The sequence below is a fragment of the Periophthalmus magnuspinnatus genome, chromosome 2 (genome assembly GCF_009829125.3).
Source record: "Periophthalmus magnuspinnatus isolate fPerMag1 chromosome 2, fPerMag1.2.pri, whole genome shotgun sequence".
Classification (NCBI taxonomy): Eukaryota; Metazoa; Chordata; class Actinopteri; order Gobiiformes; family Gobiidae; genus Periophthalmus; species Periophthalmus magnuspinnatus.
In genome coordinates this window covers 16577155-16591240 of record NC_047127.1, presented here as the reverse complement: position 1 = coordinate 16591240, position 14086 = coordinate 16577155, and the positions used below count along the sequence as shown (strand labels likewise).

Here is a 14086-nt window from a genome sequence, read left to right as displayed (position 1 = left end):
TTTTCGTTTGAATAAATTGCCATATTGTTATTAATCGCTGCCTGCTCTTGTATTACAATTCTACAAAGTTGTATGGTTTATTATTTATCCTCACGTTTTTATATATTTATTTACAATGAAGTCATTTTAGCCTTCTTTAGTTACAGTTCTTTTAACAACAACCAGTTTTTATATTTTTTATTTCCAATTATTATTTTTTTTTAGAAAAACTCTAAAAATAAAAAATATCAGGCGTAATCCCCGTGGCCACGTCTCCTTGCGTGAGCGCTTGTACGCCGTGACGTCAACGAGCAGGGGAAGAGCGTGGCCAGACGCTGTAGCCACATTCTGCAGAGACATTCTGGGACATTTCTGCGATATTTGCATCTTTTTTCTTCACATTTTTCACGTTTATGCGGATTGTCTTTGGCTCTGGGGACACGTGCGGCTACAGGAGGTGAGACACTCGACTCAGACTGCGGCAGAATTCAGAAAAAAATACAAAATAAGGCGGTAAGTAGCGCTCAGAGGCTGGTGTGATGCTAGGAATCCTGGGGCTAACCCTAAACACTATAAACACAATAAATGCTTTTACTATTTTAACTTTGAACTCATATGTGTTCTGGATTATACAGTCACAAAACTGTGGATGTGAAATGTGAGCTTTGCCTTAAAATTAAGATGACATTCGCACATAGATGATTTTAAATGGATGTTTTAAAAATACATAATCGTTTTATTTGTGATGTGAACAAGTAAAATACCAAACGTATTTCTAATCAAACAAAATACAGAAAGACTTTAGTGATAAATGCATAAATTATAGTGTAGTAATTATAATAACATATTTACATACATTTATTCCCAGTTAGAGAGGAGTAGTAATGAAAGGTTAGGGTAAGTTTATATTTAGTCACATTTATAGAGTGAGATTGTACATTGACTATTTTTATTTTGATAAATTTAAAAGAAAAAGAAAATGGCATTTGAATAAAAACCAAAACAAAAAAACAAAGTACTTTTTTAATTTAATACATTGTATTTCCAATATACATACTTTTACTTGTACTAAAGTTTAGATGAGAGTTTTGGTTCTCTGTTTTTGGGTCATGGGGCTGTACTGTGGTGACTGGCAGTGAGTATCGTCTTAGTACCACAATAATTTTGGGCAAATAAATAACTTTACAAATTGTATTTAATACAAATGCACATTTTTAAATTCTGCTTTGCGTGTTGAATATTTGTCTATTGTGTGTCATCCACTAGTTTTAATGTTTATTTACTTAATGCAAAACAATTTTCTCACAATAAATTGCCTACCTATCTATAGTGATTTCGATTGGGATTTTAAACCTTGATTTACCTTGACTTCATCCGAAGTCTAAACCAATAACTGAATTAACTGAAGTATTTTTTAACAGATTCTTGTTAATGGAATTGTACTTTTTGTTTAGTTTTCAGACACAGATTTTTGCTCCCGCTCGAGTTTGTCTGACTCACTCCTCCACCCAAAAGTTCTTCATATTTTTCAAGAACAGCTCATGGAAAGTCCCTCTACATTTGTAAATAAGACATGTCTTTGCTCTGAAACTAAACTGTTATTTAGGCTTATATTTTTAAATGACTGTCAAACATTTTTTTCACATTTACAATTTTAAATACATCATAAATAAAAAAAAAAGGTTGAAATCTGGCGACTGAAGCAATTTAGAAGCAAAATGAAGTCCTTTTCTTTTAGTGCGTCCTCCATAAAAGAACAAGTGATGTAAAGAACTGTTTTATTTGATGTTATGTCACTTCAACTAGTGATGAATAGCTCTTGTATGGGATCTGAATTTTTTTGAATATTTGATTTCATGAACCAGGTTACATTCTGTAAGATGTTGGATAAGAAAATGAACTATTTCACTGTTATTTGTTCATGGTGTTGATATTCATGACATTATTAATTAGCTCATGCTCCTTTAATGTTATCACCAAGAGCTAGGCCACACAGGGCCTCTGCTGTCCCAGGACATACAGTCATGATAAAGATAATATCAGGCAGAGGCCCTGTGATTTAGCTGTATCTACAGTTGCATTACGTAGACTGATTAACAGAAGGACAGTTAGACTATCCAATCAGAGCAATTTAGCTCACATTCCCTGCATTCCCGCATTTTTTAGAAATAATTTAGTTATTCACAGGTTGTCATTTGGGGTGTTTTCATCTTTTGATTATGTTTCCTTTCAAATGGAGCTAAAACAATCCCCCTCCATACTCTACTTAGTTATATATAAACCTCCCCAGCACTGTCTGAGTTTTATTGATTTTATTGAGATGGTTTCAGTCATATGTACAGACTTTGATGGTCATTGCAGGTGATTTTAATGTACATGTGGATAATGTGTTTGACAGAAATGCTAAAGAGCTCAGTTCTGTCCTTGAAACCTTTGGTCTGACTCAGCATGTCAGTGAGCCCACCCACAACAGAGGACACACTCTGGGCCTTCTCAAAGGAGTAAATATTTCAAATGTCAATGTGGTGGATGTTGCTCTGTCTGATCATTTCTGTGTCTTTTTTGACCTGTCTGTTACTCCCAAACCAGCGGCTGGTCCTGCAGTTGTTTGAAGAAGACACATAAGTGATAACACAGGTGCACTGTTCATGGAAATGATACACTTTGAAAATGCCTCATGTTCTAATGTTGATGATTTGTTGAACTCTGTAACTTCTGGTATTTTGAATGTTCTGGACATCATAGCTCCGGTGAAGGTTAAAATGGTTAAAGATCAGCAGAAAGCGCCATGGAGGAATGAGCGCCGGAGGGCCGAGCGGGAAAGGCGCAAATCAAAGCTCTAGGTTTATTATGAGATTTACAGAGAAAAGATGCACATGTATAACCACAGTTTGTAGAACTTGTAGAACAAGGGAGAGGTATTTTTCTGATATTATTGGAAATTGAAGTAACAACTCTTTCTGTTTGCAACAGTTTGCAACAGATTACTAATGTTGAACTAATTTCCACATCTAGGTGCAATGAGGTTGCAGTATTCTTTAATGACAAGGTTCAGGTCATTAAAAATGACATAAATTCTACAATGCAAATAACACCCCTGCAGCCACCTAGACACTGTGAGCTGACTCACTTTGCACCTGTAACTGACGAAACTGTCCCAGTTTGAGTTCATCTGCATGCTGCCTCCATGTGTTACCCACTAAATTTCTAAAGTCTGTTATCTATTCTCAACAGTCTGTTATCACCACTTGCTTGCACAGTTAACAGTCTTACTTCAATCTGGAACATTCCCAAGAGCTTTGAAGACTGTGGTTATCAGTCCTTTCCTGAAGAAGAGCAGCCACAATACTGAACAATTACCGACCAATCTCAAATCTGCCATTTTTAGGGAAATTTTTTGAAGAAGTTGTTTACCAACAGCTTATTAACTTTCTCCAAATGAATGGTGGAGTTACAAATATGGGATAGATGATGTCTGAGGCCCCCATTTCTGTTAAAGGAAGGATTCTTTCTTAACAAAAATAGCTTCATTAACTCCCCTCTCAAACCATTTTTTATTTCTTTTGGCTAAAATTTGTACCTAACTATCTTCAAAGTAGAGGTTAGTGGCTTTGAGAGGAAGATTTACGGCGGACTGGGATCTCAAGGAGCTCTCACGGTGCTGGCACATTTTCTTATGGAGTGGTTATTTAGAACAGGAATGGGGGCCTCAGACATCATCCCTAACTGTAACATGTGTAGCCAGCTCCTCCCTTCATACAGATATAAGGCAGTGTCTACCAGTAATCTGAGCAGAAAAACGTCTTCACTCCTACAACGTTTTGTCCATTTGACAGATTTTCTTTTTCTTTTGCTATATCAGAACTAGAAAGAAGTAAATTCTAGTTTGTTGTCAAATGGTCCTGCCCTCCTTTTTCTTCTGGGCCAATCGAAACACAGTATTTATAGGTGGGTTGTCCTTGTAACCGATCATTTGCTTTTCCCAGATCTATCACCAAAGTCCGAACGAGAGCTCGGTTCTTTGGACTCATCTATACTCTCAAGGTTTCAAAGTATAGCAATATACAAAAGTACTACTAAGTACTTAATCACACCATACCTGTAGCTACCCTGGTTTTCTTCTCTAATAAAAGGACTTCACGCTCCTTACTGATGTTGATGTGCCAATGTTTAATCTCGTTCACACTTTCCACCTTCACACCGTGAACAGGTTCACACCGTGAACACCGTGAAAACTAAAGGACAGATAAAGGAAAATTTGCGTAACTCTAAAACATACAATACATTTAAATAAATACAAAAACACAATGTTTACCGTGTTCGCCATCATGACCAGCAGTAGTTAATTCTGACATCTTGCACTTTTCTGTATTTCTTTGCTCATTCTTTTACACTTTTCGCAGCTATTACTAGTTCTCTCTCTGTTTAACTTCCGGGGCAAACGTGCTAACGTGACTCACAACAGTAAATAATTTTCACAAATACGATATATAAAAATTTATAAAATAAAGACATCAATGCTTTGACATAAATACAGAACATTGGAATTAAATTCTGAAAACAAATATACTGACATATTACCGTCAGCTACAATACCTGTACATCAGTAAAAGTTGTGCTTCCTCTTCCACTGTGAGTAAGTCCACAAGTGAGCATTTACTTACGCAGCATTTACTGTCTGGTCTCAGGTCCGATGGGTTGAGGGTTAGATTCCGGCATCATGAGGCACCACTGGCTGCTGCTTGGAGCCTGTGGGTGGGTCCTGCTCATTCTCATGTTTGTCACAAAGTACATCAACTTCAGAGCAACGGATGGTATGTACTTTTACTACTGCTGCTACTGTTACTACTGCTACTATTGCTGCTGCCACTGTTACTACTGTTACTACTGCTACTACTGCTACTACTGCTGCTACTGCCACTAGTTCTACTACTAGTCTAATACAAGTACTACTAATACACTATAATTAATTGTAATTGTAAGTAATTGATTAATTGCTATTATTAGACCCTATGATTACAAACATGGCATACTGCAGAGTGCAAATAATGCTTAAGACCAGCTTATTTAAAATAGGATGAGTTTGGAGACTTTGACTTTCATAATACCCTTTTATCTCCTACTTTTCATTCATCTAAGTGTGCTGCTTATGTGCTGCTTATGTTAATAATTTGTAAGTAACTTACAAATCTAATGGATTGAAGTTTCTGAGAAATGTTTCATACATGATTCTCTGGTGTTTTTAGTCACATGTGTAAATGATTTTGTTTTGTGTGTGTTTCAGGATATGGAGAGAGAGTGGTGTCTCAGAACTGGACCGACTCTGGGACCAGGACTATCAGAGTCCAGAGACCAGAGACCAAGACCAAGACCAAGACCAGCCCCAGACCTGTAGTACAGGTAACAGACTGTAGGGGGCATCATGTACTCTCTGAAATGATCCACAGTGGGGCTTTAACCCTGTTCTAATATAGTGTCATTGTTTCAGTACTCCTGCACATGGTCTATCTTGTATTTATTGAATTAGAAGTGTTCTTATTGCTCAAAAATATATAAGAAAAAAATCCATTCTCACTAAGTTGTCTCCATTGAGATAGAGAAGGTTAATTCTATACTGTGGAACTTTCCTATAGTCACAAAGCTGTTCTTGGATTTTAGCTCTATATTTATAAGCACAATTTTCACCATTGTAAAGATAGAATATTTAGTTTTGAATGCTTTCAATTCCTATCGCAATTGTGCTAGAGACCAAATGTTCCATATTGCAGGTTTAACTGTCCAAAAAACAGATTTAAAATTCTAAGTAATCCAGATGTCAGCAGAGCTGTGTTTCCTGTTGTGTGCAGGTCTCTAGTGCCCCCTCCAGCACGTCGCAGCAGTGGCAGTCTGTCATTGACCAGAGGAACCGCCTCCTGAGCTCTGTGTGCAAAGAGCAAGACCTCCGGAATCTAACCCACAACCCCGTCTCCAAATTTGTCCTGGATCGGATCTTTGTGAGCGACTCCCACAAAATCCTCTTCTGTCAAACGCCCAAAGTGGGGAACACACAGTGGAAGAAGGTCCTCATAGTCCTGAACGGTACAAGGACTGAACCATTTCTAAACCATTATCTAAACCACTGTCCGACCCATGTCCTAAACTGTGTGCTAAAGCGTGTGCTAACCCATGTAACCAGATGTTAAACCATTTGCTAAACCGTGTACTAAACCAGGTGCTAAACCAGGTGCTAAACCAGGTGCTAAACCAGGTGCTAAACCAGGTGCTAAACCAGGTGCTAAACCAGGACTAAATTAAATGATATATAATTAGGAAATAATAAATTGCAGATAATCATGATTAATCACATTGTTTTCTCCAATATAATTCACCAAATTTTGACAAAACATGGAGTAAGGTTGAACATGTGCTTGAACATGTCTCCAGTGACAAAGCTGTTTGGAATATTCTGTGTTTTCTCCATTCAGCTTGACATAGGCTTATGAGATGAATGAACACAATTCAGTATTTTATGTCATAACACTTGTTTAACAGTAGATATTTAATTAGGGATGCACATAGGGTGTTCCTTGTGTCCAAATGGACAGGTGCTGCTCACCTTTCAGTCAGAGGGACTATTTACAGGAGCCCAGCCCTTTGAAGTTCGTCTGCTCCAAGTGTTTATTTGACACACAATGACTTTTTTAATCAGCATGTGAGATCGTTCAGTGTAAAAACTAACCACGAGTCCGAATCCAAACAGCAGAGTGGACTGTCAAAGGATCACAGTGCACACACAGACAGGAGGGAGGAGGGTCAACGCAATGCGTTAAGACGCCTAGATATAACCTAATATGTTTGTTTTAGGAGCGTTCCCGAGTGTGGAGGAGATCCCAGAAAACATTGTTCACAACCACGAAAAAAACGGACTGCCTCGACTGTCCTCCTACAGCCCCCTGGAGGTCACACACAGGTACTGCTGTTTACTACTATTATTAACACTACTACTAATACTGTTACTGCTTCTACTCTCATTAGTATCATAACTGCTACTAAAATAAGAGATAAGATGAGATAAAACTTTAGTGTCCCTAATACTACCACAACTACTATAATACTATTAATTACTACTATTACTTTTATTTTGTGTTTCAGACGACATCACCACATTCTACAGACCAATCATATTTCATACAGATGGGGGCAGCTCAAGTGACTAAAGTTCAAATGCAGAGTTGTGTTGTAATACAGTGAGCTCTTGGGTCACCAATAGAAATCATCAGGTTCAACATTTGTGAATTTACCTTGTGGATATTTCATGGCAAATTATAAGAAAACTGTCCCCATCTAGACGTATGACATAATCACTTTTTAGAGACTGAAAACCTACTACGACTATGACTATGACTGTGACTACTACTACCACCTTCTACTTCTACTTGGTAAGCTTTTTCTCCTCTCTTTCAGACTGGACAGTTACTTTAAATTTCTGATTGTGCGAGATCCTTTTGAACGCCTCATCTCTGCATTTAAGGACAAATTTGTCTTAAACCCGCGATTTGAGCCATGGTACAAACTCGACATCGCTCCTGCCATTATCCGCAAGTACCGCCGTTTCCATAGTGACCGTGGCCATCAGGGGCCAGAGGAGGAGCGAGGGACGGGGCTTCGATTCGACGACTATGTGCGTTACCTCGGCGACGCAGAGGGCCGCCATCGGCTGGACCGTCAGTTCGGAGCTCATATCATCCACTGGCTGAGTTACGTGGAGCTGTGTGCTCCATGTGACATCACCTATGATGTGATTGGGCACCACGAGACACTGGAGCAGGACGCCGCACACATCCTCAGAGCCGCAGGCATCGAAGGGTTAGTCACGTACCCACACATACCCCCGGGCATCACCATGTACAACCGCACCAAAGTCCAGAGTTACTTTAACAGCATCAGCAAGAGAGACGCACGCAAACTGTACGCGCGTTATCAAGGAGACTTCAGACTGTTCGGGTACCAGCGGCCCGGGTTTATACTCGACTGACATTAATACTTCACACTGGGGGTGTTCTACATGCATCTCTATTGGTGGAATGTTCAGCAGATACCATGGTGACACAATGTACACATTAGCAAACACAGCCAAAAAAGTTAAGTTTAAGATAGTCTGAAAAAAAATAGAAAATGGATTTAAACAACACATTTTTAGGAGCCTCTGGTCAATCCGAGCGTTCACGGTCCTGTTTAGTAGTTTTATTTTCAACAAAAAGGTGAAAGTGACTAACTGAAAAACTAGCTTGTGACTAATTTCATGTGTAAGAGATTTGTTTAACTGCACAAATCATCTCACCTGTTGTATTTCCAAGCAAGTCAGTTCTTTATGGTCAGATTGTGTTAAAATAAAGCTCAGATTAAATCCTAACTTTATTAACAGAGCTTCAGACAGAGCAGTGCTTTAAGTTAGCTTCACACCCACAGGGAATGTTGATGACATCAGCTGACTAAATGATTAATACTATTTATGTAAAACTGGTAACAATATAGATGACCTCCAGAGACCAGACCATGACCGAACTCATTCTGGTCAACCCTGGACAACTTTAGTAAATACAACTAAAGGTAGTCGCTGGGGTATTTTAAAGGAACAGCATATGTTCTCCCTCCTAGAGTTTTAAAAAGGTACTACAATTCCAACTTAACTTGTGTGTCCAGATCCTTAACCTGCAGATGGAGACACATCCAAGTGTGTCTCATTCTCAGTACATGGATGGCCTCATGTGAAAGATTAAAACCTCCAGAATGCACTCACTGAGTTGCAGAGGCTGCACTAGCACTGAGTCATGATTGATCTGAATGGTCACTACCTAAACCCCAGCACCTGCAGCCAGAGAGTCATTTTAGGTTTAAACCTACGGGATTTCAGCATTGAAACCTGGCAACCCAAATGAAAGACCCACGTGAGGCTCATTCTTCTTTCTAATTGGATAATCGTCTTGAACCAAACACCAAATTATAACATAAATAAATTAGACTTCAGTGTTTTTGTATTTAAGAATAAATCAGTATTATAATAATGATTACATACAGCTCCTTTAAATATCGAGGATCAGATGTAACTTTTAAACTGTAAAAAAACGCCTCTTGATTCTGTTAGTTCTATAATGTTACATAAACTTTTGTTACAGCACTAAAGGACTCGACCAAGGACGATTCGACCAAGGACGACTCGACCAAGGACGACTCGACCAGGACTCAACCAGGACTCAACCAGGATGGTGCGAAATAGGACTAACTTGGGACAAAAGCTGATTCATTCACTCTAGGATATTGGAGCACATCACATGTTTTGATTTTGAAATTTCACTTTAAGTTCACACACTCCAACAGAAAACACTACACTTAATTTACATTTTAGACATTTTTTTTTATTTTGAACTCTACCCCATGAGTTTGAGTCACATTTTAATAAAACCAGAGCGGAGATCTACCATCATGGTAAAGCTAACAGCTAGCATGCTAAGAGTGATTCTCGGACAATAACTCTCTTTGTAATTAGATACAGACATCACACAGCGGACTTATTTTGACCTCAACAGCTGCTTATACAATATGTCTGTACTGGAGCAAGACATGTTTTGTTCAGATACATGGAAAAGGTCAGGTGCTGTGGAGGTTTGGGTTCTGAAAACTACCTGTTTAGGAAAAACTTGACTGTTTGTTTTGGGTGTTAAAAAAGTGCATTATTCATATTTAGTTTGTGCAAGTTGCCTAAAAACGTAAATGAAGGAAGACAAGAGAATTTTTTTGTTTTCTTAAATAGATTATTTAACTAAAACAGAAGGGGTTATAGCCCTGGTTTAGTCCCCCTTTAGTCCTGGTTATAACCAGGACTAAAGGAGGACTAAACCAGGGCTAAACCAGGGACAGAGCATGTCTACTATCTTGACTAAACCTGGGACTAAACTTGGTCCAGACCAGGACTAAACCTAGACTAAACCAGGTCTTTCTGCTTCTCCAAATCATATACTGTTATTTTTACTTTTATTTCAGAAGCATTTCCAGAGTAAAATCTGAGTTTTTAAGTCACTTTTGACTTTTTCACTTTATTTAACAAGAAATTCACTGGATTTTGTCTGAAAATATTTAAAATTCTCACATTTGTCTCTTACATGTTTATTTATATTAATATTAATTTGAATGTTCTTCTGTTTTCAGACAAACACTGATAAAACAAAATAAATTGTCTAAAAATGTCTGCCCTTTGTCTTTCTATATGTATCATTTATTTAAAGGTGCACTGTGTAACTTTCCTGCTTGTCACTATGGAGGCGTTATTGCTTTGCCTAAAATGATCCAAATCAAGAATATGGCTTTAAACATCTGTAGATCTATGGAGACAAGCAGGTGAAGATTTGTGGACAGGCAAGGTCATTTTGAGAAACCTGTAATTCAATAAATGCATGATGGATAGGTTTAATGCCACTGTGGAACATTCCAGGAAAAGAAATAACACGTCCATGGAGACAAGCAGAAAAGTGACACAATGCAATGTTAAATTTGTGTGGTCTTCTTGAAATGCAGTTAAAGTTTCACTAGGGGGCAGCAAATTGTCATGAAACTTTGGTGGGAAAAAGAAGCACAGATTAATTCTGCTAAAAGTATGTGTTTTTTCCCTTAAATAAACCTGATCTCATTCAATTATTGACAAAATCACCACATAATTTAATCATTCTAATTTCATCATTTAGATTCAAAATATTGCATTAAAATGTATAGTTCAGATGATGTTAAACTGAACCTTTATAGTCATGTAATATATTCTGAAGAATAGATTTACACTCTGCTTCCATGATACGATCACTATTTTTCCTCCATTTTGTATATTTTAATATTCTACTTGGACACCTACATTTAAAACCACACTATGTAACTTTTTAGCCAGAAAATACACTAAAATAAAAGAATGTTGTGTTTCATTTTGGTTGTGTTTATTCCAGTGAAAAATATGTGTCCTTACTGCGAGCAGGCTTGCATCTCCACAAACCTGACTTGGCCTGGAGGAGGACCTCTTCCTGCTTGTTGCCATGGATATGTTGATCCTTTGGTTATAATGTTTCACAGTATGGCATAAAACATATCTGTCTCCAGGGAGAATGTTGAAAGTATGGCTTTAATTTTCTATTTCCATGGAAAGTTACACACTGTAGCTTCATAGTCTATTTATAGAACATCATTTATCTAGATTTTTGACTGCATATTTTTATTCCTCTATTGTTTGTGTACTTTCTGCTGCAACACTGAAAGGTGGGAAGTGTCTGCATCTGTCTTATTCTACACATTTCTGCAAAGACATTACTTGGCATTATTTAAAAACATGTCTTTTACCAATTTTAATTTGAATATTTTTTATTAATGAGTATTATTGAGTTTAGTCCTGTTTTACTCCAGGTTTAGACCTGGTTTAGTCCTGTTTTGGTCCATTTTTTGCCCTTCTTAAAAGGTTTAGTCCTCTTTTAGGCCAATTAAAGTAGATAAACAATTCTCTTATTTAAAACCACTGAACTTTCCCTGTTTTAATCTGATTAAGTAAACTTCTGATGATTATATTTATTTATTGTTATGGTCTGTAAATGTAGGTCAAACCCAGTTGAGTTTTACTTAAACAAACTGTGACATTATTCAAGCAAAGACAGGACAAACCAGTCCAGCCACGGCAACTGCACCTTTCCATTTTAGGATTATTATAAAGGTATTATTGGTTTTAGACATGTTTTAGTCCTGTTTATACCTGCTTTAGTCCTGGTTTAGTCTTGGTTTAGTCCTTTTTAGTCCTGGTTTAGTCCTGGTTTAGACCTTATTTAGTTTTGGTTTTGTCCTGTGTAAGACCTGAATCAGTCCTAGTTTAGACCTGGATTATACCTGTTTGGTTTAGACCTTATTTAGTTCTGGCTCAGCTCTGTTAGACCTGATTCAGTCCTGGTTTAGACCTGTTTTAGAGTAACATAATCAGTTCTTTTTTGACCTGTTTGGTTTAACAATGTCAAATATATGAAATTAATGTCAAATATATGAAATTATTTTTAAATCACTCATCAATCAAAATCACTGCATCTTTCATCTATTCAAACATCCAAGTATTTCTTAAATTAAATCAGTTTACACATTTTGATAACACACCCCACATGGAGCCACGCCCGAGATGACAGAGACGCTGCCAGTGCGCATGTGCATAAAGCTGCTGGCTCCTACCTGACGTCATGGGGTCCCCACAAAATCACGTGGGTAATGTCCAGCCTTAGGTCCAATCCATGGTCCAGTCCAAGTCCAGGCCTGGTCTATACACGGAGTTGGTAATTAAATGTAATATTTCAATACGGTTACTTACGGTAATTTTAAGTTCTAAGCAGAGGGTGGAATTTGGTCAAACAAAAGCAAGATTCATTTGTATAAATTATTACACATTTTATGGAGATTAAAACTAGTTTAATATTAACTAAAACAAGTCGTCTTTGTATGAACCAATGTGAAAAATGTGACCTCTCCTTCAGCAAATATCACACTACTAGTTTCAGTGAAAATCATTCGTAATTTGTCATCTATAAACGAACCACTTTGGGTTTACATATGTAATAAAGAGACAGATATACAAGCCTACATCCCATATTAAGTGATTTAAGAATGATTGAAATAAAATTTTTAGATTCATATGTTGTTTTGGTATTTTATTTTGAAGGGCGCGCTCGGATGCTCGCGTTTCCTGTGCCCTCGCCTCCTCCAGAACAGAGCAGCGCTGCCACCTCAACATGGAGCCCACACAGCCCCAAATCTAGCCCCAAACCCCGGAGCACCGGAGCCGAGGAGCGGACACACGGACCGACCTCCCTGCACAGGAGCCGGCTCTAACCCGCTTCAGCACCGCGCATCCAACGGCCTCGGAACGGCCCCAGATCGCACAGAAACATGGCAAACGACTCCCCAGCCAAAAGTCTAGTGGACATAGACCTAGCTTCACTGCGGGTGAGAAAGCAACGGATTTAAATTCTGCACTTTTTTTAATTTAATTTCGTATTATTTTAACATCTCAAATCATTATCAGACATGTATTTGTTCAGAATGACCCGGTTCTGTGGTTATTTCGTGCGTAAAAGTGTTGGAAACGGGCGCTGTGCCGAGGCGAGGTGTTGCCAGTGTCTGATTTTCTTTGTTCGAAGCGCATTGGATTCGGAGCGAGCGGGGCGCAACAGCTGGTCCACCCCGGCCCCTGCTCGCTCCGGATCGGACACAGCGAACTCGGAGCCCAGTAACAGTGGCGCTAACGTGGGTGTTTGTGTTTCCAGGACCCCGCGGGGATCTTCGAGCTAGTGGAGGTGGTCGGAAATGGAACCTATGGACAAGTGTACAAGGTGGGTACCGCTCCGGGCGAGTGCTTGGCCTGCTCGCTCCACGCCGCTTGTTTTCGTTGCTTATCGAGCCGTGGAACAATACAAGCACACCCGACACGCTCTGATTCCGCAGCTAAAACGCGTCAGAAAGCGCAGAAAAGAACGAGGATCGGGAATAAACTGGAGCGGTTTGAGTGCGTTTGTGGCTTGGAGCGGTGCGAAGGATGGACTGGGCTATCCCACAATGACAGTGCACGGATCTGAGACGCACCACAGCGCTTTAAAATAAAAAAAATAAAAAAAACATCATTTACATATGACATCCGGTGTAAACGCATCACGAGCCTGTTTAGAAGCGCTGAAACGTGTTAAATCGTGACCAAAACAAACTATTTCTGTCAAATTCACTAAACATTTCCATATTTACAATGTACCATGGCTGAAATATAGTTAATTATGTTAAGTGGATTCATCTAGTATTTATCCAAGCATATGATAATGACTTGAATATTGAAGTAAAGGTCATATATTCAGTTTTTCAGAGTATTTTGGTCACATTTTTAATATTGTTCACATTTGGAGAGATTAGAATCAACAGCTTGTGCCGCTCTGGTTTTTGTAATACATTAACCTGTGTTTAGTTTTAATGAGATTTTAAGAGTGAGCAAAATGGTTATTTAGTCCTTGTTTTAGTTCTGCATGTTAAGCTCAGGCTCTAGTCCTGGTTTTGGACCTGGTTTTGAGTTTAATAGATT

General features: G+C 38.4%; 1 protein-coding gene and 1 pseudogene across 3 annotated transcripts; both read left to right on the top strand.

Annotated features, from left to right (window-relative positions):
- The first annotated feature begins 285 nt into the window (after positions 1-285).
- Positions 286-9875, top strand: chst10 (carbohydrate sulfotransferase 10). 3 transcript variants are annotated; one of them, XM_055227959.1, is made up of 6 exons: positions 286-436; positions 4668-4793; positions 5264-5379; positions 5826-6057; positions 6823-6928; positions 7423-9874. In XM_055227959.1, exons 2-6 carry the CDS (start codon positions 4700-4702, stop codon positions 7991-7993), a joined length of 1119 nt encoding a protein of 372 aa, XP_055083934.1. In that variant the 5' UTR covers positions 286-436; positions 4668-4699; the 3' UTR covers positions 7994-9874. The 3 variants fall into 3 exon arrangements, with proteins under 3 accessions (XP_055083934.1, XP_033834087.1, XP_055083928.1); XM_033978196.2 differs by having other exon boundaries at positions 327-492; positions 7423-9875; XM_055227953.1 differs by lacking the exon at positions 286-436 and adding an exon at positions 4002-4023.
- Positions 9876-12713: 2838 nt separating this feature from the next.
- The window catches only part of LOC117381254 (mitogen-activated protein kinase kinase kinase kinase 4-like), a 46628-nt pseudogene continuing 45255 nt past the window's right edge, over positions 12714-14086 (top strand).